Genomic DNA, 22,744 nt, shown 5'->3' with positions numbered 1-22,744 from the left:
AAATGAGGAGAGGCTTAAGCAGTTCCTGACATTGATCTCTTCATGCAGTGTTTGATCTGCAAAGATGACAGTTCCTGATCATTCTTCTCATATCAGTAGCATAGTCTGATTAGTAGAACTCACATCTTAGAACTCTTGCCATTTGCTCTCACCTGGGATGGCTGGTAAGAGGTGAGTCATGAGTCTTATATACTAATCTGATTTGAAGAGGTTTGAAGTCTGGCATTCACTTACAATCTTGAAAGAGAAGCTCTCTGTTCTTGTTTAAAGAGCACTCAGAGACAGAGATCTTAATGCTGAGTTCAGAAAAAAATCTGAATCTTTTCTCATAAAGAATTTGCTTCAGACATTGTAGAATCTTGTCATTTTTACAGATCTTATTTCACTGAGCTTAAAGAGACATCTCAGGTTTCACACTGACAGCAGCCACTATTGATTTCATTTCAGGTACCAGTATATTAAACTTAAGTAGTTGAACTTGCCTCTGCTTGATTCTCTCATCATCAGCACTCTGTGACATGTTCTACTCTCTTCATGATAGAGTGTCTGGTTCAGCATTCAACTTCTCTGACTGGTAATCAATTCTGAAGTTGAATCAATAGAGAATATCCATTCAACATAGCTGTTTTTCATTTAGTCTGTGTGTAGTCATGAAGTATTCTAGATTCTTATGATCTGTGAGAATCTTGATTTTCTTTACACTTTGTAGCTCAGCATCTCATTTCTTTAAATACTCAATTATCACTAATAACTCCTTATCATGAATCTCATAGTTGTATTCTGCAGGTGAATGCTTATAAGAGAAGAAGGCACATGAGCATAGAATGCTCTGCTCATTATATTGTAGCAGCACTTCTTCTGAGATATAATCTGAGAAGTTCATTTTCAATATAGTCTCATGATCAGAGTTGAATTGAAGCAGAATTGAAGCAGAGATAAACATTGATTTTAAACACTTAAAAGCTTTTTCAGTCTTGCTTGTCCACAAAAAAGAAACATTTTTGCATGTAAGAATCATCAGTGAGATCATGATCTTTGAGAAATCCCTGATAAATTGTCTATAGAAATTGACAAAGCTTAAAAATTCTTGTACATCTTTAAGAGTAGTAGGTGTCACCCATTTCAAAACAGCTTTAATCTTCTTCAGATTCATTTGTATATTCTTACCTACTTCAATGATGAATTCAAGATATTTTGTGCTGTTCATCTTGAACTCACTCTTTCTGATGTCTGCCTGCAGGCCTGCTTCTCATAGACACATAAGCATTTTTTGTACATGCTCACAATGCTTCTGTAAGCTTCTTGAGAAAAATATCAAGATGTCATCTAAATAGATCAAGCAGAAGTCATTCAGATATTCATGTAATGCCCAGTTGATATATTTTGAAATGTGCTCAGAGCATTGGCTAAATCAAAGAGTGTAATCAGTTATTCAAATAGCTCATATCTGATTCTAAAGACTGTCATCCACTCATCACCTTCTGTAATTTGAATCTTGTGAAAAGCTGCAATAATGTCCAGTTTAGTGAATCATTTAACCTGTCCAATTTACTGTAGAGTCTCACTAATTAATGATAGAGGATATCAATCCTTTCAGATGATTTTGTTAAGAGCTTGATAGTTCACACAGAATCTTAGCTCACTCTCAGACTTCTTCACAAATAGTATGAGAGTGGCTGCAGAGGAGTTGCTCACTCTAATAAAACTCTTATCTAGATAATCTGTAAGAGTCTTTCACAAAGCCAGTAGTTTCTCTTAAGACATATTATATAACAGGCCCCAAGGGGATTGTTCCACACTACTATAAGTCTTTTTAATCAGTTCAATCCCATGATCTCTACCTGGGCCACAAAGTGAGGGTAGAGTGCTGGTGGCTTCCTTATCAAATATATTCAAAAACTCATGATAATGTTCAGGCAGCTTTTCTCTAAGGTCAATCTTTGATTTCACTTCTAGAGTCTTTTGAATGTCAGTCAAACTGACAGTGAAGATCTCAATGTTTCACTTCTCTCAAGTGCTCACAATTCTAGAGAAGCTTACAGCAGAGATGGGAATCACATCAGCTTTTGCATTTGAACTAGACTCTATCTCTATGCCACTCTCTTCAAATCTCACAATTCTTTGATAAGAGATCACAGTTGTCTTTTGCTGGGCCAGCCAGAGGTCATTTAGATACATATCATGACCATGTAACCCATTCACCATGTAGAGAAAGGCTCATTCAGTTATGTGACCACCTATATCAATTCAAATGCCAGTCACTATGCTTGTGGAGAGTCCCATGGAGTCTTCAAAGCCAGTTATTTTAACAAGAGAAATTTCAATGCACAGAAGCTTATGCTTGTTAATGTAGAATTGAGAAATAAGATCATAGACATTATATTCACTGTCTATTATTGCTCTAGTTGAAAAGGCATTATCTACTAAAGCATTGATAGTAAAGAGTTTGAATATCATCTTAGATTTAAATCTTCTTCATTGCTTTCTTATAAGTTTCTTATTTCACTTCTTTCAGTGTCTTTTGGTTGGAGCTACTCTTTTCTCAAATTCTTGCTCATATCCACATTGTCATTGTCCAGTACCAGCTTAGGGATCACCTTAGCTATCATGAGGGTGATAGGGCATCTGAGAGGTTTGAATAAGCAGCTCTTAATCATATGGCCTTCAGCTCTGCATCTCAGGCACAAACCTTGCTCTCTTTGTTGATTAACCTCTGTTTGATTTATCAATTTGATGTGATGGGTGCTTGAGATCACAGCACCAGGAGAGTGATCCATCATATCATCAGCAGAAGCTTAAAGCTGGTTTTATTGGTCAAGAATAGCATGATGAAGTAGAGAGTGTGAATTAGACATTGTAAGATCTGAAGAAGATCTGCTCTTGCAATGTTTAGATCACTGTCTTAAAGTCTTAAGCTCAGAGAGTTGATGATCAACTAATCTAAGCTTCTTGCAGTAATTCTTGTAGAGAGACAGTTCTCTTACACTCACTATGCCTTCCCTCAGCTCCATGCTTAAAGCAGATTTTAAATACCTCTTTTTAACATGATCATCTCATTCATGACTATCAGCTTCCAGCAGTAGCTGATTAAATTCAGGCAGAAAGTCAAAGAGAGCTCTTCTACTCTGTTGTATATTGTTGAGCTTTTGCATAGTCTTTTTCTGTCATGCAGAATCACTAAAAAGCATGCATGTCTGCTTCAGTAAGCTCTCTATCATGAAGTTGATCTTGTTCTTATTATTCTCAACTCAGGAGTAAACTTGAGCTGCTGTCATTTCTTTCAGTCTCAAGTATACATATCAAGCACATTCCTCATTATTATCTAAAGCTTTCCTATCAATCTTAAGTTTTGATTGAAGCTTTAGCTCTCACTGAGAGTAGTGCTTCAGATTAGAATCATTATATTTCTCATAGTCTGATAGCTTGATCTTTGGTCTTCTGACTGCAATGAATGATTGTGAGTTCAATTGAGAGAGAGTTGATGTCAAAGTGTTCAAAGCTTGTCATAGATTAGCTATTTCAGCTTGTTGAGCTGCTATTAAATCTCTGTTCTCACACTGAACCTGTTTCTGCTGTTGAAGAAAGATCATTCATTGTTGTTCAAAGCTGCTGAGGGTGTCCCTACTCATTGCTTCATGTTGATTCATTTGTTGTACAAGTCTGCTACTTTATCTCATTCAGCTAGATATTTTCAATGTTGCTTGTTTGTTTGTTAGCACAATTGCTAACCCAGTCTATTCATATACCAGTGCTATCACTGAACTTCATGATGCAGGATTTAAGACTCTCAATAGCCTATCATATGTCAGCATGTTTGCTGAGCTTTATGATATAGAATTAAAACTCCCAGTGATCTATCAATGAAAGGAGTGAATCAATTTGTAATGTAAAGAGTTAAGCTCTAAGAACTAGAGACTAGTCCTCCTATATAACAAGGATGAATTGCTTGAGAAAGGGAAGAAAGGAATGAGATGAGAACTCAAGCTTAAGCAAGCTCACATAGCATGATCACGTGCGCACATGCAAACGATGGCTAGGCTGAGTCAGCCAGCCAGAGCAAATCTAGAGGTTCAACCCCTTATAGATTTAAGGCTTTCAATAGCCTATTATATGTCAGCACGTTTGCTGAGCTTCATGATACAGAATTAAGGCTCCCAGTGACCTATCAATGAAAGGAGTGAAGCAATTCGTAATGTAAAGGGTTAAGCTCTAAGAACTAGAGGCTAGTCCTCCTATATAACAAGGATGAATTGCTTGAGAAAGGGAAGAAAAGAATGAGATGAGAACTCAAGCTTAAGCAAGCTCGCGTAGCATGATCATGTGCGCACGTGCAAACAATGGCTAGGCTGAGTCAGCCAGTCAGAGCAAATCTAGAGATTGAACCCCTTATAGAATCATAATAAAAGATGACTGAAAGGACTGAGAGCACAAAACAAGCTGATAGTATATACAGATAAAAGTGTCATAAACAACAAGATAGATGTCTCAGCAGTGCTTGAGAATCTTAACTTCACAGAAAAGATATACTTGAGAAATGCAATCAGAGAAATAGTCTATTTAACTAAACTCAAAGAAATTTAAACAGTTATGTTCATAGCTCAAACATTGAACAAAGATGCTATTATTTTCTCAGACAGTCAGACAGCAATTCAGACAATTCATGATTCTCAAACTAATGATTAATAAATTTTTGAACAAATTGTAGAAATCTGAAATCAGCTCCAGAGAAGTAATATTCAAGTTGAAATAAAATGAATATCAGCACATGAGAGTATACTAGAGAATGAGCAAGCAGATATGATGATCAAGAAGATCACAGACTGAAGGCTACCAAGAAATGCATGAAATCAGAATGTTCAGATGAACACTAATCAATTGATGTAAACAGCAATCACTCAGATACTATTAAAGCTGCTTAAAACTAGACTAAGAACTCAAATAAAGATGACTTGAGTGAAAATCTGACAATATAAGAAATAAGAATGAGATCTCTTCTAAATAGCCAGAGAACTCAACAAGAATATCTTTAGACTTCACTCAAAGCTGATCTGATCTTTGTCAAGTATTCTAACTCAGCTGCATATATATAACATCAAACTACATTATTTCCTATGTAGAAGAAAGGCTCTAGAAGTTGAGAATGAAATATGTGAATGCAGCAGAGGAAATCAGACAGTAACATATGTACTGCTTAACTGTACCAAGCCCATAAGTCTCTGAAAGGACCTTTGAGTAAAGGGAAAAACTACAGATCTTCAGAAAATGCTCTCAGATTCAGATATGACAGCTTAAGCTGTCAATTTTATGCTTAAAACTAAACTTCTTGAGTAATTTGAAAGTTTACAGGATCAAACTGTCAAGTAATGAGTTCTTAATTGTTTTCAGGCACTCAATAGCTCGTGCTGCAGCAATGTGTGTGGGCAAGGTAAGTATATGACAACTGCAAAGCAAAATTCAATTGATAATCAATGTGTAATATATGTTTTTTTTTTTTTTTTTTTTTTTTTTGTTATTTTCTTATATCTATTCACTGTCTTTTCTTATGTTATTTCCTTATATCTATTCACTCAATTCTTCTTAGACATCACACAGGTGGCTGCCACCACCTGTGCAGTAATTTAATCAAAATCTTGTAATTAGTGATTTCTTTAAGTTTTGCAGGTGTTGGATGGATTAGGACTAGCTTATTCCCGCATAGTGGCCTTCGAGGCGGCTGGGTCGGTGTATGAAATAATCAATCAATCAAACTCTACAGACCCTTCACCCCCTCCCCGTACCTCTTCTCATCATAAACCGTAGAAACCAAAAATTAAAATATAAAATAAAATAAAAAAAGATGCCACCAACACTCCCCAGCCTCCTCGAAACAACCCTCATTCTCAGCGACCAATTCTGCGCCAGTCTCTCATCCCCGCTTACCCCCTCCAAATCACAACCCGGCGACAACAAAGACAAAAACCCCGCTCCCCTCCCTCTTCTTTCCACCTCCGCCACAGCCCTCAAAGCTCAAGTAACAAAGCTATCTCTCCTAGCTGTAAATGCCCCTTTCACTCCCTCCGCCATCGTTTCCGTCCTGTCAACGGTGAACGAGTCCATCTTCCCCTCACTTGTCACTGCTGCGCTCCTCACGATACCATCAGAATATACACAGGCATTTCATGCAGAGGCGAAATTGTTGGTTAAAGATGCGCTGAGGGAGTTTAGGAGTTTGGCAGGGCATGTCAAAGTGATTTCCTTGGGAGTCGGTGGTGATATGTGGGAGACAGTTACAGTGACAGAGCAGCAGAAGGCGGAAGTCATGGCGTCGACGGGACGAGTGTGGAAGACGTGCGACCAGCTGATGTCGTTTGCGGAGGAGGGAATTGTGGAGTTTTTAGCGAGGAAGGCGAAGCAGTATCTTGAGCTGGTGAGGGATGGGATTAGGGAGCTAGAGGAGTGGAATCCCGAACAAGATGGGGGCGATGATGAGGATGCTTTTTGGGATGATGAAGAAACCGATGAATTGGGGAATAAGGAAGATGAGAATGCGTCTCACTGCAAAGGAGAGGCCACTGATAAAAGCCATGATGAAGATATTACTGCAAGCCTCCAGTCCGAAAAGTCGCATATTCTCCGCCTCCTCAACCCCATTGCGCAGATATACCCAGCTATAATATCCCAACGTCTTGAAAAGAAAACATCTCCGTCCTCTTCTACATCTAAAGACCTAGCACAACAAGGGGAACCACCATTATCACCGCCGCAAATCTCCCAACTCGATCGCCTCATCCAACATTTGCGAGAGTTGCCCAACCTCGTGGACGAAGCGGCTGGCTCCTTGTATGACCATGACATCGACAACGCAGTCGTGAATATGATGAAGCTACGCAAATGCGCCATTGCGGCGGCGGAGATTGCCCGGTCACCGCTGAGCACCAGTGGCAGAAGCAGTGTGCTAGCCAAGGAGGAGGGGAAAGGGAGTGGAGAGAAAGAAAACATGCAGAATACGACAACTGACGATAAATTTCCGAAATGGGTGGATACATGGACGAGGGTTGTTGAGGAGATTGCGAAATCTAGAGGTGAGGCGGTTAAAGGGTGAAAACCTTCTTCTGCTATTGCTACAGAGGAAAAGAATTGGTTAATGGATCAATACTGAAACTTGCTCATGTCATCTGTGGATGCAAGGATCGTTATGATGTGTTCAACCCCACCATATTTGGTGACAATCTTCAATGATAATCATACTTCTAATGATCTGATGATCTAATTTCCAGTTTATTATTCTACACACACAAATATTTAAAGAAAATGTCTAGTTATTGGGATCGCAATAGCGAATAGAAAAAGACAGAAAAAGACAGAAAAAAGAAAGAAATAATAGAAAGCCAGAAGGGAATATCTTAGCTGCCAATATGAATAAAAAATGATAAAGAAGGAAAGGCTCAAAGAAAATCGATATCAGAGGTAGAATAAAGAATCACTCCACCCTATAAACCAAGAGCTCTTGTGGGCAGCATACCATGATTAACTCGAGGAAGAAGACGAAAACGAAAAGGCACCCCCTGAATAAATAAATGATTAAGTGAAGTAAAAGAAAGTCCACGGAAGTTTCAAAGTAAGTAAAATCACGAAATGGAGCAGTGGTGATGAACGATGTTACGTGGTTTTGATTTGGTCAGTGCATTACCTCCCCTCGCTCGCTTACCTCGAAATAACAGCACACCTACCATCTCTCTCAATCAATCAACTTAATCAACTTCATCCTCATCAACCTCCCACTCCTTCAACTCCTCCGGTGTAATCCTATTCTTCAACCACTCCAACACAGCCTCCGTCCCTTTCGACACAACCTGCCAACGGGGGACACGGAAGCTATTCCCCGCCACATCCAACCTGCGCAAACATGCTCCACCCCTACCACCCGGTCTAGACCCTGATCCAGTACCGGAGCCCTCGGTGCCGCCCAAAAGACCCAACCTCGGCGGCAGGGAAGAAATGTTATTATTACTCACATCAAGCACCTGCAAGCCCTGCACGGCATCAAAGTCCAAGCTCTCAATTTGATTATCGGAGACGAGGAAGGTGATTAGCTGCGGGTAGCTGTACCGGATGAAAGGCAAGGGTCCCGTTAGGCGGTTATTGGAGACATCGAGGAGAGTAAGGAGCGGAGCGGAGAGATGGGCTTGGAGCGGTTCTAGGCTGGTCAGCCCGGTGGAGCTGAGCGTGAGGTTTTGCAGGCTTGTGAGGGTAAGTGGGGCTGTTAGGAAGGATGGGGAGGAGAGGGGATTGTGGGAGAGGTCGAGGTCAGTGAGTGTGTGGGCGATTAGGGAGAGGCCTGCTGTTGGCAGGTTGTGGAAGCGGTTGTGGTGGAGGTAGAGGCATTTAATTCCTGTGGATGAGGCGAGGAGAGGCTCTATGTCTGCTGGGTCGAGGTCGGAGATATCCGTGGATGAGCGATCGAGGACACCTCCGGACTTGACGCGCCAGGCGCTTGGGGGAGTAGGGCTTTCCGGTGCTAGGGTGAATTCTGTCTGGACTGAGCCATCTTCTTCCTCTGCTTCATGCACTTCGGGCTCGCAGCGGTTTCGCAGCTCTCTTTTCAGGTCATCGGTGTCCATCGTAAGGAGTTTGCGTTCCACTAATGGGTTGTTTGCTATATGGAAGGAAATGAGACTATCGATCAGGGAGATCTTCTCGTCCAGCGTTGTTATATTGTTACCCGTAAAATCGACGACTTTAATGTTCTCCAGTTCTAAAAGGCCGTCTGGTATGGTAGAGAGGGCATTGTCTTCGGCGGTTAGAGTAAAGAGGGATTTCCAAGTAGAGATGTTTGGCAACACCTTGATCCGATTTGCGTCTACTGACAGTTGCTGGAGGTTAGGTAGCTCTAAGTGTTCAGCAGTAGAAAGGCCTTCCAAGCGGTTTCCTGCTACATTCAAAATTTGTAACGTGTTCAAACGGGTAACTGTTGAAGGAAGAAGATGGCCTTGGAGGCGATTCTTCTGGGCATTGACCTCGACGAGTGGTAGTGCAGTGAGAGCCTCAAACGGGAGGGAGGTTAGTTGGTTTTCAGCAACGTTAATAACACGCAGTGAGGAGAGGTTGGCTAGGGTATCTGGAAGTTCAGTAAGGGCGTTGTCGCGAAGATCCAGGACTTCAAGTTTACAAAGGGAACAAATACTGGGTGTCAGGCTGCCTTGAAGTTTATTGTTTGCTAATTTCAAGTCAATTAGAGACGCAATTTCTGTAATGATGTTGAGGGCTTCCGCGTCTAGTTGGTTGTGGGCAAGGTTTAAGGAACGCAACCGCTGTAACCGTCGCAATCCATTGGGTAAAGTAGTAAGAAGGTTGCCATGAAGATCGAGGATTTCCAGTCCCCCAAATTGACAACCTTTAGTATCCTCGTTCAACTCCAGAGTATCGAAGTCAACGTCAGGAAACAGAAAGTCCGGCAACGACTCGAACTCATTGTCCGCTGCAATAAACTTTATAAGATCAACGCTCTCATACCACTCGCCCTCGCTTTCCAGGTCAAAGTCATACATTGTCATTACCTCATCCGGGATCGTCCTCAAGCCCATGGCGGCGATATTTAAATGACCAGACGTCCTTGCTGCACTAGTCCTGTTCTTCAACACCCGTTTATTGGGATCTGTTTTGGACCACTGGGCAAAAGGATCGCCGAAGTCAACGGGATCCATATTGTTGTCAACCACACCATTTTTAACAGAGCTTTCTCTTGCAGCTTTCTTAGCAGCTTTCGCTTTAGCAATACTTTCTCGCAAAGCACTTGAAGATTTTGCTACTTTTTTTGCACCTAGTTCCCGCGTGGCTAAATCAGATGGATTACTGTCTGAGGTCACGGAAGCCCGCGATGAGATTTTTGATGTGGAAGACGTGGGGGAGGTGACATTGGAGGAAAGTGTCGAAGACGGCTTTCGAGGTTTTGGTACAAATGGCTTAATAAGTTCCTTGGTAGCGCTTCCCTCATTGCTAGGTTGGTCCGCAAATGAGGTACCTAGTGATAGCCGCCCTTTGGCATGCCTCATTGCCATGCTTTTGCCTCCTCCGTAAAATGAAGTCCGTTGAGTAGCCGTTGTTGCCTTTGGCTCTTTCTTTGATGCTAGAGATGTTCTTTTGGAAGACTTATTTTGGTTTGGCTCAATACTTGTACCGTTTGATGAGGGCCGACTTGGAGAATCTTTAATCAATGAAACCGCTCTCTTGAGGACTGGTTGGGTCAAATTGGAGGTGCTAGAAGGTGTCCGCGGGGCGGATACGGTCCGTACAGCAGAGGGGTTTTGGAGGACAGGTCCAGACATTTGATCTTGACGTGAGGACGGTCGCGAATGGCAGTTGTTTATAGTAGAAGCTGGGCACGAGAAATGTGTCATGGGGCTTTCTGGCGCAAAAAAGGTAGATCTCTTCTTGCTAGGGGAGGGAGATGTGGGAATTTGAGCTATAGTTTCGATAGTTCGATCGGAGAGTGATGGCCTGGATGGCTTGTCTGTTGGAGAATAAATGCTGGTTTGGTCGCTTCTGCTTTCATGGTCATGGTCATACAGGCTTCCTCGAGACTTTGCGGGGGAAGGAAGAGGAGGCTTCTTAAAGAGTTCTTGTGATGGTCTTCGCAATCGCTCTATGTTTAATCCGGGATCGGCCTGCAGTCGTTCGTGAGATGGGGATGGTCTGACGGATTTGGTAGTTGAATGGGTTGGCAGCGGGAGTCTGGACATAGGCCGTGGAATGCCACTGGGGCGCTTTGGAGTGGAATAACTCTGGTCCATAGTTTGGGAATATGTAAGCGTGTGTAAACCAGGGATGGATAAGTCAAGTATCTACAGGTTGATTGATGGTGAACTATAGCTAAAGACGAGAAGCATAGCTAATAGAGGTGGGAGTAGTTGATTAATTGAAGATATTCAAAAGGTAAGAGGTCCACCAGGTCCACTAGGTCCAACAAGCAGTCTGCTCTCCAACTCTTTTTCTACTCGTCCTGAAACTGAGATGTCTTTGTAGCAAGAGTGTTCAAAGAGCTGAGGTTGTTCATGGAACATCCTCATCTCCCTGAGATTCATCCCTGAGGTTCATCCCTTGAGGTTTGAAGCTTTTGTTTGGACTTTCCCCTATTAGGACAATGCCTGAGAGCGGGATCAACTGTTTTTCCAGAGAGGCTCTCCGCTAGCCATTTGGGGGTTAGCGTCCGTAATAAGGTTCGGCAACCCAACGCTAAGCCCCATCCGACATCCAAGTCACGTGATCTACACGTGGCCCGTGGTTGCCAAGACCCCCAGCCTCCTCACTTTTCCGCTTTGGGACCCGTTATTATTGACTCGCGGCTCAATTCCAAGCCAATCTCAAAACCTCCGACAGTCGTTCTTTTGTCAATATCCAAATCTCTTGATGGTTATATATCTACATCCGGCTTTTTTCCACTCTCCTAGTCGTAGTGCTGCTCCCGTCTCCAGTTGTGGTCGTCGACGTTGTCTCACCTGTTGCTTCACGTTAAGTGGGTCGCTGCATCCGTTGCTTCCACAACCATCGAGATAATCCTGTCACTTCGCCTGCCCCATCTCCTTAATCCAACCTTGTTTTCTCAAGGAGTCTTCCACTTCAGGTTATAGCCACTTACGTGGTGATTCATCTATCAATTATCTAAATATACCCTGACTCTTAAACACATCGTCATTGATTGGGCATCTTGTTCCACAGTTTTTTCCGTTTCCTTGGTTTCGAGTCCGCTGGAAGCAGAGACCTGAACATCGGGCTACCTTGTTCCTCTCCGAGTTGCTAAAGCCCGTCATACTACTGTCGTTGCGACTGTGACGTGGCTCTCTATCATCGTCACATACCAGTACTGCTTTAATATTTACCACCTGTACACGGCGGATCTTCCCGAAATTTTTTATCCAAAATTCTGATCAATCCAACTCACACATATTTATACTCCTCCTCTCTTCTCCCCGTGGGGCTGATTCAGGTCATGAAGCCCAAAAGCGCTGAAGAGCGCTCCTCCCAGAGCTCATTGGGATCCCCCGCAGATATCAGAATCCCCAGCACCCCGATTCTTTCCAAAACTTCCCTATCTGCCTCTCCGGATCGGCCAGCAATCGACCAAATTCCCTCCATTCCCGATAAATTGCGGTCACCTCTTCGGAAGTCCGTTTCCTCCGACATGACACCTCCTCCATCATCGCAACATGTCGCCAATGTGGCCACTCCCTTCCGCCGTTCCCGCTCAGATTCTAATCCCTTCCTCGCATCACCACCAGATACAATTGACCAAACGCTATGTGTTGCATACGGAGCTTCAGATGATCTCCCTTCATCGAGGGATATCGACAATGCAGATGAAGCGCAGCTACGTAAAGTCGCAAAAGATCTCCTTATTTTCGCACAGGAATTCCGCATGTCAGCTGCTCATTTCAAACTCCAACATAGCCTCTTGTCACTCACTAGTAGCGAAGCGGTCAAGCGAGCAGAGGTAGAACAGCAACTCGCAAGGAGGGAAGTCGAGATTTTACAGAGCGTAGAATATCGCCATCGACGCGGTCTCAGCGTAGAGAAGTCGCCTGAGCTGTCTCCCAAAACCCCACCGTCAGACGCTACATTGAAGCGAATCCGGGAGCTCGAGGATGTGATCATCACACTCGAACGTCGGCTGCGTCGAGCCAAAAGGGTCATCGAGGAAGAAACCGACAAAAACGAGCTGCTTTGTGAAGAAAACAGTCGTCTTAAAAAACGTATCCGAGAAAATCGGGAGCACTTCACACTCATGCTGGACCACGGTTCATTAGCATCCAGTCCCCAGGCCGAATTTCTAACCCCGCAAAGAAAGGCGACATCGTCAACGACCCGATACCCTGACAGTGCCCGCAGCCATGCCAGTACAGTTGGGAGCCAGGATCCGATTGCCACACTGCTCGCGGCAGGTCAAGTTCTACATGGTGAGAATGTTAGCGTGCATTCAACTCCAGCACGTAACCGCTCCTACAAGCACCAGGGCCAGGGCCATTCCCGTGGAACCCACTCTCTATCTTCATTACCAGTAACCCCGCAGCGTTCCCGCGTCGTTGAACCCCAAGGGCTTTTCTTCACCCCCATCAACAAGCGCACTCCAGACGCTCGTCACCACAATCATTCCGTCTCCCTCTCACACCGTGAAGAGCACGATCGCCGTTCTCGGGACAGCACAATATCCGCCTCCGAACAAGATGAGGAAGCAGTTACTGATGAGGACATCCCCGCCTCCCAGGCCAGCTCGTTGGCCACCAGCATGCTCCGTCGCTACCCGGTCGCTGGTGGTAGCAGCAGCCAGGAGCAGCAGAATCCCACGAGTATAACGTCTTCAAATCTTTCCAAGTCCAGCTCTATTCTTCAAAGTAAGTTGTTTGGGCAGGTTAAGAAGCCAGGTGTTGATCGGGCGGGGGGAAGCGATAATTTTAAAAAACGGAAGAGTGGTAGTTATGGGAATGATAAGGAGATTGCGGCGAAGAAACTGAAGGTTGGAGAGGTGTTGGGGTTGGGCATTCAGTCTTGATTTCTCCCTTTTTTTTCACGATTTATTTCCTTTGTGACTTTGTCTTGTCTCTTTTCTCTTTTGATTGCGATTTTCTTTTCTTTTGCTCTGGTTTGATATGAGTCTCCTCTGTCCTTGTCGTTTCTTTCCTTTGGATTCTGTGGGTTGATGTGGTGTGTGATTATTATTATTTATTATGACTTGATGAAGGATTTTATTTTCTATGTCTTTGTGATGTGCTTTATGGACTTAAGGAAGTGATTCCGTCCTGGTCTTTAATTTATTTTTTGGAGATAAGGGCTGCGTTTTCTTTGTGTTTAGTTTCCTGTCTTCTACTTCCCAACTTCCTGTCGGGTTTGTTGGGGTTTACTGGAGCCGGTTGGTGATGATGTTAATAGTGAAGACTATACTCCGTACTGTACATGGAAGAGGCATGCGAGTAAATGTATGTAGGCGGCAGTTGATAGTTAGTAGTATATTAATGCCGTTAGTGCAATAAATGTATGAAAGAAGTTTCTACCATCCATAACTACCATCGCCACCACTATTTTCGCTGTGTCTGTAAGGTATCTTGCACACCACAACAAGCTCATGAACAGTCATTATGAACATCTCAAATAATCCCCGCTTTCAGCCTTGTAGTCTCTATAATCCGTGTTCCTTATTTAATCCCTTATTGAGCTGTTGAATATTTTACGAAATCTCGATGTTATTGGTCGTTACCCGATTGGGCAAACTTTAGGGCTAACTTCCAAGCCTGCTTGCTAAGCGAGCCAATGCGGCTCTGCCGGACCAACCACACCAAAAAATACAACTCGCACTGAAAGATCTCAACTTCATCCCGAACTGCGCCCAACGGCAACGACCTCCAACCCACCCCGGCCTCGACATCTTGGTCTCCATCTGTCACCATGGTACGTGTCCTTCTGTCTCCTCTCTAAATTCGCATCCTGTTTATGATCCAATTGGGAGGATCTGAGATGAAGAAATAGAGACAAAGACTGACCGTGTTGATGTTGTTCGGTGGATAATATAGGCGATCAAGCATAACCAGACCATCCCGAAAAACCGTAAGTTTGTCTGTTATACGATTTATTCACGATAATACGTTTCATTTGGGAAATAAAAGAGGGGGAAATTTTTCTGACCTTTTTTTTTTACTCTGTGCAGATTTCCACAAGGACTGGGCTCGCCGCGTTCGGGTACACTTCGATCAGGTAAGAGAATACTATAAAAAAAGATAAATACCCCAAGCCACCCATCCATCCGTCTACAGACCAAATTTCACAGAGTTTGAGCATTGAAGAAGATTAAAAGAGAGAGAAAAAAATCGGAGAAAATGAGAGCAAACCGGCCTGAGGATGGAATTTCATGAACGATCAAAACTGACAAGTTACGTCCGATTTTATAGCCCGGTCGTAAGCACCGTCGCCGGGAGACTCGTCTCGTGAAGGCTGCTGCCGTCGCTCCCCGCCCAGTCGACAAGCTCAGACCCATCGTGCGATGCCCCACTGTTAAGTACAACCGTCGTGTCAGAGCTGGCCGTGGCTTCACACTTCAAGAGCTGAAGGTATGGGGTTCCTTTTGTTCTATTCTTTTATGAGTAAGAGAGTGGAGATTAGGGTACTCGGACAGTTGTTTTTTCCCTTCCTTTTCGCATTGGGGCTAGTTGCTTCATACTCACTTGAGACATTGGCTCCTTTGCGGACTGATGGAAGTCGAAGACATCCTGAACACGAGCTGGATTGTATAGACCAAATATATGAAATAACCACAAAAACTCACACTAACAAAAAAAAACCAAAACACAGGAAGCCGGAATTCCTCGCAACCTGGCACAGACCATTGGCATTGCCGTTGACCACCGACGCGTCAATGCCTCCACTGAATCCCTCACTGCCAACGTCGCCCGCCTAAAGGAGTACAAGGCTCGCCTGATCCTCTTCCCCCGTCGTGCCGGTCAACATAAGAAGCTCGACTCGTCCGCAGACGAAATCAAGGCTGCCCAGGATAGCTTCTCCAAGAGCATCGAGTCCCTTCTCCCAATCAGCAACATCAGCCGTGCTGAGGCCATCTCGGAAATCAGCAAGAACGACCTCCCAGCCGGTGAGGCTGCTGCATATCGGCGACTCAGAGACGCACGGAGTGAGGCTAGGCTAGTGGGCGTAAGAGAGAAGAGGGCTAAGGCTAAGGCTGATGAGGCTGCTGCGACAAAGAAATAGAGGGCAGAAAAATATTGAAAACTTATTTTTTTAAGAAACGGAAATCAAAGCTTCTCTTTTCACTTTCCTTTTCTTTCGTTTAAAGAAGAAAACGAACACGACGAAACAGGAAACGAATATAAACGCCGCCAGTTGTTTTTTCTCCCCCTAAGGTCCCATCGCTCCTCCCTCTCTCCTTTTGTGCGTGTGGAAAACCGGCAAAGAAAGCGAAGAAAACCATGGCCAATCATCTGCTTTCTGAGTTTTTCTACCTTATATTCTCCCTCTGCTCTTTTGTTTTCCTGCTGGTTTCCTCTCCTGTTTTAGTGCTACTTCTCATGACTGAGCGGATTGCTTGGGTTCGTCGAATAATGCTTGGGTGATATACAAAAAAGGGGCAAAAAAAAAAAAAAATGGAAAAGAGGAAACCAAAGAAATTTTGTTGCATGTGGTCTGTTAAAGCTGGGTCCGGGGAATATACAACAAAATACCGTGACATGAATTTTTTTTAAACCTCTTTTTTCTTTTTTTTTTCTCTTTTTAATGATACGATGGATTGTCCTTGACATCCTTTCTTGCTATCTCTCCCTCCCGCACTTTCTCACTATTCGTGTGTTTTCTCTTCCCTTGGCTCTTCAATGCTATCTGTGGAACGTAGAATGTTAACAGGCTCTATTCCACCGCCAATTTTGGACGGCCATCAGGCATGATTGGGCTGCGCGACCTGAACCCTAAAATTGAAGGAGTTTAAAAGAAATGAAAATATAGAAGCTATACGATTGGAGAAAACCGGAGATTATCATACAAGAATACACCGGACCCTGGTAATATCTCCTGTCAACATATGAACTGATACCGCTGTTGGATCCCTATAGTGATCCGCGCATGGCATTCATGCTATCTATCCGTAGTTCATATTGCCTTTAATTGCTTTCCCATTCTAAGCATGAACTTCCTGCGTGGATCAATCAAAGAATTAAGAAGTGGAAACAAGATATGGCAATCACTATACAGCTACATTTCCTCTTGAAACTGAATCCTTCGTTATATCAGCCATTTCCTTGGGACTGGAGAGAGAGAAGAACTGAAGAGAAAAAGACTTCTTCACACGTATAATATGCGATTCTTTATGGAACCAGTTTAACCAGATCCTCAGCATGGGGTATATCGATATTTCGAAACTGAGAATCTCGATAGAACGCATTGAGTATCTAACATAAGAAAGATTCCTCGATCCTCATCCTCATCGTTTAAAATCACGATGTGTCAAGGAATATCTGACATACACTTGCCGTCCCATATTGGCAGGTGCATTAAAAAACTCCCGCTCGTTACGAAAACCATAAATTTAAAAAATGCGTATTTAAAATCACCACGCTACAAGAAGCACTCATGCATAGAACAACAACAGCAAGACACCACCTTATACAACATTTCATATACAACCCTAATCCTTTAAGCCCTAACCCTTCTCATGCAAAACCTACACAACTCCAAAAACAACCCAAACAACCCCCTCTACAGCCCTAACAAGCAATTCTGCATCGCCATCAATTTCAGCCGCATATTCATGCCCCCCTTTTCTCTTTCTATTCCCACTCTCACCCCCACTCTTCATAAAACTCGCAAAAACTCTCTTCGCCTCTTTCTCCACCTTCTTCGAGGCCATAGACGACGATGCCGATGATGACTTAGGCACAGAAACGCTGATATCCGGCTCTAGTTGTGGCTCACTCGTCCATAAATCCAATGTAAGCGGACATATTACTAGTAGTTGTGCTGTTGGCGTTGAGGGGTGTATTGAGTTTTGTGGTTTTTGTGGGATGGTAGAGAATAGGAAGGAAGTGCGCCCGAGATGTGGGAGGAGTGTGTGGGCGGAATAGGATTTTGATTTGCTATATTTGGCTTGTTGAGAGGAGGGTGATTTCTGTGTTGATATACGATCACGTAGTTCCTCAAGTTGCACCCAGATCTTCGCGCGGGATATATCGGCTTCCCAGTATCGGGATACACCCCAGCAGAGGCCAGAAATATCCCGTTGCAAAAGAGGGCTTGATAGGCGGGTAGTTAACCATGAGGAAAGGGGTGCGGGGATATTAGGACCACTACTGATTATGCCAGTTTGTTTGGGATCTGTGGATTGCAGCTCTGTTGGAGTGGATATTGAGATAACAGTTTGTGTTGCTGGGTTTGTTTGAAGGGATATGGGGATTTGGAAGAGATGGGCAGGAAATGGAGAGGGGGCGGATAGAGTGAAGTGGTGTGTTTGGGTAATTAAGGGCGAAGATGAGTGAGTTTCTTGCGTCGAGGTTGATAGATTCCGGGCGGAGGATGTCGTAGCGGTAGTCGCGGTGAGGGAAAGGGGGGCGAAGAGGGTGAGGTATGGTGTTAGATCTACTGGTTGCTGGAGAGCAAAAGGGTTATTTGGTGGAGGGGATGGAGGAGGAGCAGCTAGTTCAATTGAGGGGATGAATCGACCGGAGGAGAAAGGTAGAAGGGACGAAAGGACAGACGAAAGTGGAGGCGGGCAGGGAGGCGGTGGAAGTGGGGGTGCGCATGAAGGGTTTGAGGTTGTTAGAAGTTCGCTTTCGAATAAGTTGTCAGCTATACGTTTCTGGACACCTAAAGGGAGTATCACTGTCACTTACATTAGATTCCTGATAGATTTCCTCATCTGGCGCAGGATAATCATCTGGTATCTTATATCGTTGCGATTCATACTCTATCTTTGCGATATCCCCTTTCAACCTAGCGAGCTGCGCGGCAAGCGCATCGCGCAGCTTCTGCTTTTCCCCCAGCTCATCTGGGACCTCTTCCTCAGGAAATAAGGTGTTCGGTGATCTAACGCCATTGCCATTGCCATCGCCATTACCACCATCATCCCCGGCAGGTACTGTATCTCGAGGTCTGAGAGGGCTAGGCTTTTTCGCTCCATCTCTCAGCCTTCGTTCCCTCTTCTTCTCTTGCCGGTAACTCGGACTACTGCTGCTCAATAACCCTCTCGGGCGATTAGGCAACCTCTCTAAACCCAACTCGGTGGGCGTAGGCGGCAATTCGGGTTCGCCATTCAATTGCCCCGGCGACGATGAAGATCGAGTACGTCTTCCTCTGGAAACTATGTCCTCCGATGCTTCTTTTACAAGCCCCGACTCTTTGTTCAGGTTATCACCAGCTCGAGTGCTGGGTCGTAGCGCGGAAAATTGTGCCCAGGGCTCTGGAGAGATCGACACCCGGGATAGTTGAGAGGGTTTACTGAGTGGCTTCGCCACAGGAGGCACTGGAACACTCGATCTATGACGCGGCGACAAAGAAGGATTTATACTTGGCTGGCGAATAGGGAGGTCTGCCACAATAGTCGCTGTCGCAGTCGATGTCGCAATCGCAGAGGTAGAAAGAAACGACGGCGGTCTATTTGCACGAATTCCAAGCCACCCATCTTCTGTGCCTCCACCAACACCAGTATCCTTCTCCCTGCCGCGACTTACTGGCCTTAGTTGCGCGGTTTTTGCAGGCGAACGACTCATGACTCGGGAGAGAACATCGGGGTGTGAGCGGGCGAGGCTGGCTCTGGTTGGCGACTGGAAGGATGCACGACTTGGTCGCTGCGGTGGTTTTAGATCATTGCCATTGGTTTGAGGCTGTTGGGCAGTGTTTGACGCGTTGACTGCGATTGCGCTGGAGGAATTGGACCTGCGCCGCTTCGCAGGCGAATCGAGCATGAAGGCGGACGCGTCTGCATGCGGTGTGGAGTTGGGAGGGGTGAAGGGATGAGGAGGTTTTGTTGCTACCGCTAGAGGTATGTCAGCGGCCAACGGCCAGCGGGAAATTGAAAACTGGAAAGATGTTGTATGCTAGACCCACCATGTCTGTATTGGATGATGTATGAAGCATAATCAAAGTCGTCGGTTGTTGTTGTTATCGATCAGCAATTCGCCGGGATTTGTCAATCGCTGTTTGCACTGTTTGCACGATGACATAATAACCAATATAGTTAAACAGGTCACTTCCTGGCTGAAAAATAATCCAACATCGTAGAAATTCTTTCATTTATTTATTCTTTCATATATTCGTTTGTTCTTTACAATTACTCAGCTTCCATCAATGGAGCAGCTGTCCCTCATACTCAGACAACTTTTCCAGCAAAAGGCCACTGTATGTGCTCGCTGCCTTCATGGCGCTATAATCTATTCCCCTTCAAGTACATGGAAATCACGAAGAACTCCGCGCCGACAGTTGCACTCAAAAGCAACGCTGAATGAACAAACCGCGGTTCATGCCCAGAGGAATCAGGAGTATGAAGCAAACACAAATACGCCTGGGCAGCCTCTCCAGGCACACCTCCTGCATGGCTACTACCTAGATATCCTCTCCGCGGCCCACCCCTCACATCCCGCCCACCACGCTCGGCCCCTTCTACTACAAGAAAAGGTCTCACAGTCACAGCGGGAAGTCCATCTACAATCGCAACAATCTCCTCCTTCAAACACGCAATCTCAACATTCCGCGCCCACACCTGCGCCCGCCCCCGCGCCCGAACCTACCCCGGCCGAAAGAATGAGCATAGTCTTCGGCACCCGTCTTGCAGGACCGGGCTACTCTAGCCGCTACAATTCCGATACCCACACCCCGGAATCTACCTGGCATACTGTAAATGGCGTACCTATTCCTCCCCGCCCCCGGGAGCCTGATAACTGCTGCATGAGCGGCTGTGTACATTGTGTCTGGGACGATTATAGAGATGAGGTTGAGTCGTGGGCAGAGAGGGTACGGGAGGCGAAGAGGAGGGGAGAGAATGCAACGAAGAGGAAGGGGAAGGGTAAAGGGAAGGGGAAGGGGAAGGGGAAGGGCAAGAAGGGAGCTGTGCGTGGAGAATCCGTTGTAGCTGGGGAGATGCGGTTTAAGCCGAGAAAGGAGGTGGAGAGTGCTAGCCTGAGTATGGATGATGATGGGGGTGGGTCGGAGGCGAATTGGAGTGTAGGTATTGCAGGCGAGGATGCCGATGATTTGTTTACTGGGATTCCGGTGGGGATTAGGGAGTTCATGAAGTTGGAGAAGAGGTTGAAAGAGAAGCAGAAATTGATGAAGGAAGGGAAGGAGGGGAAGGAGGGGAAGCCTACATAAATGGCTTTTAGCACAGGGCGTGGTGCGAGTCCTTTTCTTTGCACATATAATACTTGATTTATATTTTGGACATAACTATACATAGAGACATATCCTTTACATGACCACTTGATATATTAGTCATTGCATCGTTCACTCAAATGTTCGCCACGATATTCTCCCCCCAAGTCAAAAGGGGGCAAAGTTTGTTATGCATAACAGTCTAATCTAGCCTTAAATCACACTTTGTGCCATCGCTCGTTTAAGGTACACATGGGAAAAACCAGGAGAGATGCGTGATATACCAATGCAAATATTTCTCAGCTCATATATTAGAAAGTGTTCAGGGACTATCAGCAAAATACAAAACACCCAAGCAACGCTCTGCTTCCTCTGTCAAACCATTGACATACGCCCAATATACCAAGAAGAACAAAGGATATAGGTTCAAGCATCATAATGATATCACTCCATATAATCGCACTTATGGCATCATTAGCAGATCAAGGGGAAATGAGAAATAGACAACAGGACGAAGAAAATGAGAAATAGCAAGTGAAAAAGGACCATCAGTACACAGTGTGTACTTTGGATAAAATGAATTGATCAGCAGGAAAATGCGGGGGGAATGGTTGCACTATTGTCGCTCGTATTTAATCTAGCTCGCCTGATAAGTCCCTGCAACATCACGCATGAGATCCTCAAGCATTTCCCTTCTTGCGTTAGGGAGAGTTATTGGCTACTGAATGATTAGCTCCGAGCTCAATCAGTTTACGAAACAAAAATTAAAAATGAAATCAATAATCCAAAACTTACATTGTTCTTCAACAATCCATTCACAAGGATGATAGCATTGTCCCGATCCTTTGACTTCTTCAACCGCTCCGTCTTCTCCTGCACCGACTCCCCAATCGACACCTCAGATATAACCGCTTTAACTGTGTCGATAACCAGTTGGAAAACTTTCATACTCTGCAAGCTTTTGACAACGGCCAGTGAACCTAATTGCGTAGATGCCATCAGAGCAAGCGCAAACCACCCCTCACTCTGCACAACAGGCCACTCAGTCTGCGCTACCATTGCTCCAATAGGAAGCGCAACATCCTCGTGCAGTTTATACAGCCGTTCGGAAACGATCGAAACTTCGACGGCCAAGTCAGTTCCGTTTTGCTGCCGCCGTTGGCTTATGGAGCGACATATCGCGCAGATCGTGCGGCCGATTTCAATCTTGATGGGGGTGGAGTCGGTTTTTTGAAAAAGGGAAAGGAGCAGAGAGAGATAAGTGCGGGAATTTGTGGGGGAATCATGGTCAGCGGAGAGGGGTTCCATCAGGCGGGAGATGTTATAGAATGAGGAGACAATCACTTGGCGTGTGAGACAGGCTGCTGAGAATTGGACTTGGGGAACGCTCTCGAATGCCCAGAGGCGAGATACTGCTTTGATAATTCCTGCTGATCCAAGGTGCTCTTTGTTATGGCCAGCGATGGCGAGGTTCTTCAGGAACCCTAGGACGGGGTGCAGAACAGCGCCTATGGTATTGCCATTGAGAATTGATATCAGAGGTACGTGAATTTTGAAATCTTGAACCATCGATATACATATGGCATCTTCCCGGGCTAGATTGCCGAGCATGACGCAGGCACATACCTGCAATTGGCCTTCGGGTTCCTCAAGGCCACGATCGCAGGGTTTCAAAAAGTTTACTGTTGGGGAGGGGACCTCCCTGAAAGAACAACTGGAAAGGCAGAGATGCTTGAGAGCGCTTGGGTTAATCCTCAACCCGCAGTTGTGCGAGTATTGAACCTCTTCTGGAAAAAGAATCGCGAAGAAGATATGTCGTACATCGGCCAAGGGTGGATGCACCTCCTTCGAAAAAACCGCCAATTATCCTTAAATTCTGAAAGCGCTCGTTTTGCAATACGAAACAAGGCAGTTGCTTATG

The 22,744-nt window shown here is 44.9% G+C and overlaps 7 protein-coding genes across 7 annotated transcripts in view; 4 read left to right on the top strand and 3 right to left on the bottom strand.

Moving 5' to 3' along the window:
* Positions 1-5,836: 5,836 nt before the first annotated feature.
* Positions 5,837-7,081, top strand: PAAG_06323 (hypothetical protein; the record flags this gene model as incomplete). The annotated part of the gene is made up of 1 exon (XM_002791538.1): positions 5,837-7,081. One exon carries the CDS (start codon positions 5,837-5,839, stop codon positions 7,079-7,081), a length of 1,245 nt encoding a protein of 414 aa, XP_002791584.1.
* A 649-nt stretch (positions 7,082-7,730) lies between these two features.
* Positions 7,731-10,769, bottom strand: PAAG_06322 (conserved leucine-rich repeat protein; the record flags this gene model as incomplete). Its single annotated transcript, XM_002791537.2, has 1 exon — positions 7,731-10,769. One exon carries the CDS (start codon positions 10,767-10,769, stop codon positions 7,731-7,733), a length of 3,039 nt encoding a protein of 1,012 aa, XP_002791583.1.
* A 1,196-nt stretch (positions 10,770-11,965) lies between these two features.
* On the top strand, positions 11,966-13,522 carry PAAG_06321 (hypothetical protein; the record flags this gene model as incomplete). Its single annotated transcript, XM_002791536.2, has 1 exon — positions 11,966-13,522. One exon carries the CDS (start codon positions 11,966-11,968, stop codon positions 13,520-13,522), a length of 1,557 nt encoding a protein of 518 aa, XP_002791582.2.
* Positions 13,523-14,412: 890 nt separating this feature from the next.
* Positions 14,413-15,723, top strand: PAAG_06320 (60S ribosomal protein L13; the record flags this gene model as incomplete). Its single annotated transcript, XM_002791535.2, has 5 exons — positions 14,413-14,415; positions 14,538-14,571; positions 14,672-14,718; positions 14,913-15,071; positions 15,313-15,723. The coding sequence occupies 5 exons, from the start codon at positions 14,413-14,415 to the stop codon at positions 15,721-15,723; spliced, it is 654 nt and encodes a 217-aa protein (XP_002791581.1).
* A 1,462-nt stretch (positions 15,724-17,185) lies between these two features.
* PAAG_06319 (hypothetical protein) lies at positions 17,186-19,566 on the bottom strand (the record flags this gene model as incomplete). The annotated part of the gene is made up of 3 exons (XM_015845860.1): positions 17,186-18,316; positions 18,351-19,492; positions 19,560-19,566. 3 exons carry the CDS (start codon positions 19,564-19,566, stop codon positions 17,186-17,188), a joined length of 2,280 nt encoding a protein of 759 aa, XP_015700086.1.
* Positions 19,567-19,803: 237 nt separating this feature from the next.
* PAAG_06318 (hypothetical protein) lies at positions 19,804-20,823 on the top strand (the record flags this gene model as incomplete). The annotated part of the gene is made up of 1 exon (XM_002791533.1): positions 19,804-20,823. The coding sequence occupies one exon, from the start codon at positions 19,804-19,806 to the stop codon at positions 20,821-20,823; it is 1,020 nt and encodes a 339-aa protein (XP_002791579.1).
* A 637-nt stretch (positions 20,824-21,460) lies between these two features.
* PAAG_12202 (hypothetical protein) overlaps positions 21,461-22,744 on the bottom strand; it is a gene marked incomplete at both ends in the record, with an annotated part of 2,496 nt that continues 1,212 nt past the window's right edge. Inside the window, 2 exons of the mRNA XM_015847721.1 lie at positions 21,461-21,541; positions 21,619-22,668. Of these exons, the coding sequence (XP_015702633.1) occupies positions 21,461-21,541; positions 21,619-22,668 (1,131 nt within the window). The remainder of the gene's footprint in view (positions 21,542-21,618; positions 22,669-22,744) is intronic.

Source organism: Paracoccidioides lutzii (assembly GCF_000150705.2).
Source record: "Paracoccidioides lutzii Pb01 unplaced genomic scaffold supercont2.18, whole genome shotgun sequence".
Classification (NCBI taxonomy): domain Eukaryota; kingdom Fungi; phylum Ascomycota; class Eurotiomycetes; order Onygenales; family Ajellomycetaceae; genus Paracoccidioides; species Paracoccidioides lutzii.
This window is presented reverse-complemented; position numbering and strand designations above follow the sequence as displayed.